The following is a 2,387-nucleotide window of genomic DNA, read 5'->3' on the forward strand; positions in this document are numbered from 1 at the left end:
CAACTGAATATCATCATGATAAAGACCACTCTGAAAGCCTTAGAAACTGTAAAGAATCCAACTATAACACCTTTACGGTGACAAGTTTTTGTTGTTGTTGTTTTGATGTTTTTATTTTATTTTATTAAATGTTAAGACCTAGCTTTATGGTACATTCACACTGGCAGAATGTTGTAAAAGCAGCAATTAGTTCCAGATCTTCCCTTCCTTTTATTCAGATGTAAAGGGTTATTTGCTGGTTTATAATGAAGCCCTAGGGACATTTATGTATCCAGTGCCACACCAAGAAATTATGCTCCACAGATTGTTTATTTTTCATACAATAATTTATACCTGAGGTAAGAATAGTTTACAAAAAGAAATTAGCAAAAGGTGGTTTTTAAAAAAATTTTTTATAGGAGAACATGAAAAGACGGGAAAGTCGATCTATTATCACATTAATTATTATTGATGCACTAAATGATACAGTAAATACCATTTGTTTGTGTAAACATTAGTTCAACAATTATACGTGATGTCAGATGAGTAAAGCGGGTTGAGGGCAGACGTTTCAGAAGGATTTCCATCTGATGGCTGAGAAAACGGTGTGGATGACATACAGCAAAGTGGTGAAAAAGGAAAACACCTGAAATTAAAAAGACATAAAAAGTCACCATACTTCAACAAGTAAAATGGGCAGCTGCTAGTTTAAAATGGCTTTTATTGGTGTAATCTAATGTAGTCAAGTTGATTTAATTATATGAAATCAGTTAATAAAACAATTGTTTTATTTGTTACCACATGAATCACATTTAGGTTACCTAAAAAGACATGTTTTTTATGATTTTTTACTATACGGACTCACCACAGCAGCTACATCCAGCTTGTAAGTAAGTGTGTCTTTTAAAGATCCTTGACTGAAAATAATGGTTACAAAAGCTAGAAGCACAGAAGCACTGAGATAGAGCAGCGCTGCAAATCCATGGTATGCTACATCCTGCAGAGAGAAAAGAAAATATACAAGAAAATAAGAAAATGTTCATTAGGAGAGAGGAATTAACAGATAGAAAGAGAAGTAGTTGAAGTAAAAAGAGAAGGTGGAAAGGGAATAGACAAAGAGAGAGATTATGAACTCACCGCGCTTGCCCAATAGCTTCTGTTTTGATGACACCCACAGGCAAAGACCAGCAACCAGAGGAATGTCATGATGAAACAGAAAATTGCCACAGAGATCACGTATGCCTGGGGATTGATGAACGTAGGATCGATTAACGTAGATGCAACCAGGCTCAACATCAGACCACCAAAGACCTGAGAGATGAACATAATGAAAGAAAATTTCACTTACAGAATCCCTCTTTATTCCTGAAGTTACAGAGCTATTATATACATTTTGCAAATTTTGAACACAGAAAAAGTTACATAGTGCTGCTTTAAAACCAAAAGCCTAATATTTTGATTTCATGTTTTTTTTTAAAGAGTATAATGAACATGATTAACACTTGCACACGTAATATTCTGTGTTGCAATTAGTAACTAAAATTAAAACAAATACATAAAAAAAAAAATATATATATATAAATATTAGATTAAAAAAACACTTAAATGAAAATTAAAAAAGTTTAAGTTTAAGAACTAAAAGTACTACAACTAAAACAAAATAAAAGAAACCTCTGAAATTAAAAACAAATTAGCTATAAAAAGCTAAATGGAAAAATATATGTTAAAAAATAAAATAATAAAAAATAAATAATAAAAGAGCCAAAAGCACATAAAACATAAGCTAAAATGAAAATGAAAACTGATAATACAAAATTATTAAAAAACTAATTAAAAATCTAAAAAATTCTATAATTGTACATCAATAATAGTAAAATAACAGGTAATAATGTTATAATACATTATATTTGAATGTATTATGTTTTAATACATTATATGTCTAACACTGCAAAGGAAAGTATTATTATATATTATGGTTGTCAAATCGATTAATCGTGATTAATCGCATCCAAAATAAAAGTTTGTGTTTACATAATATGTGTGTATATCATATATAAATATAAATATAAATATATACATGTTTGAGTGTGTATATACATATACATATACACAGTACACACACATATATAATGTAAACACAACATTTTATTTTGGATGCAATTAATCACGATTAATCGATCTGACAGCCCTATTATATATTAGTATAAAGTATTTATGTATAAAATGCATAATTCAAGATTCAAGTCAGGTGATGCTGAAACATCTTTAAACAATAATATTCTCTCAATATTAGATTAATAGTGATAACCAAAGGTAGAGGAAGTGTGTATTTAGTGTGTGTGCTTGTCTGTGAGTGAGTATTAGAGCAGAGAGGGCGCTCCATTATCCCAACATCCCCTAATCATTAC

At 29.9% G+C, this 2,387-nt stretch overlaps 1 protein-coding gene across 1 annotated transcript; it reads right to left on the reverse strand.

Annotated features, from left to right (window-relative positions):
* Positions 1–290: 290 nt before the first annotated feature.
* On the reverse strand, positions 291–1,323 carry LOC107725819 (myelin and lymphocyte protein-like). Its single transcript, XM_016535217.1, has 3 exons — positions 1,117–1,323; positions 845–976; positions 291–625 (listed from the first exon to the last, which is right to left on the reverse strand). The coding sequence occupies exons 1-3, from the start codon at positions 1,303–1,305 to the stop codon at positions 551–553; spliced, it is 396 nt and encodes a 131-aa protein (XP_016390703.1). The 5' UTR covers positions 1,306–1,323; the 3' UTR covers positions 291–550.
* Between the last annotated feature and the right edge of the window lie 1,064 nt (positions 1,324–2,387).

Source organism: Sinocyclocheilus rhinocerous, unplaced genomic scaffold (assembly GCF_001515625.1).
Source record: "Sinocyclocheilus rhinocerous isolate Xijiao unplaced genomic scaffold, SAMN03320098_v1.1 scaffold1568, whole genome shotgun sequence".
Classification (NCBI taxonomy): domain Eukaryota; kingdom Metazoa; phylum Chordata; class Actinopteri; order Cypriniformes; family Cyprinidae; genus Sinocyclocheilus; species Sinocyclocheilus rhinocerous.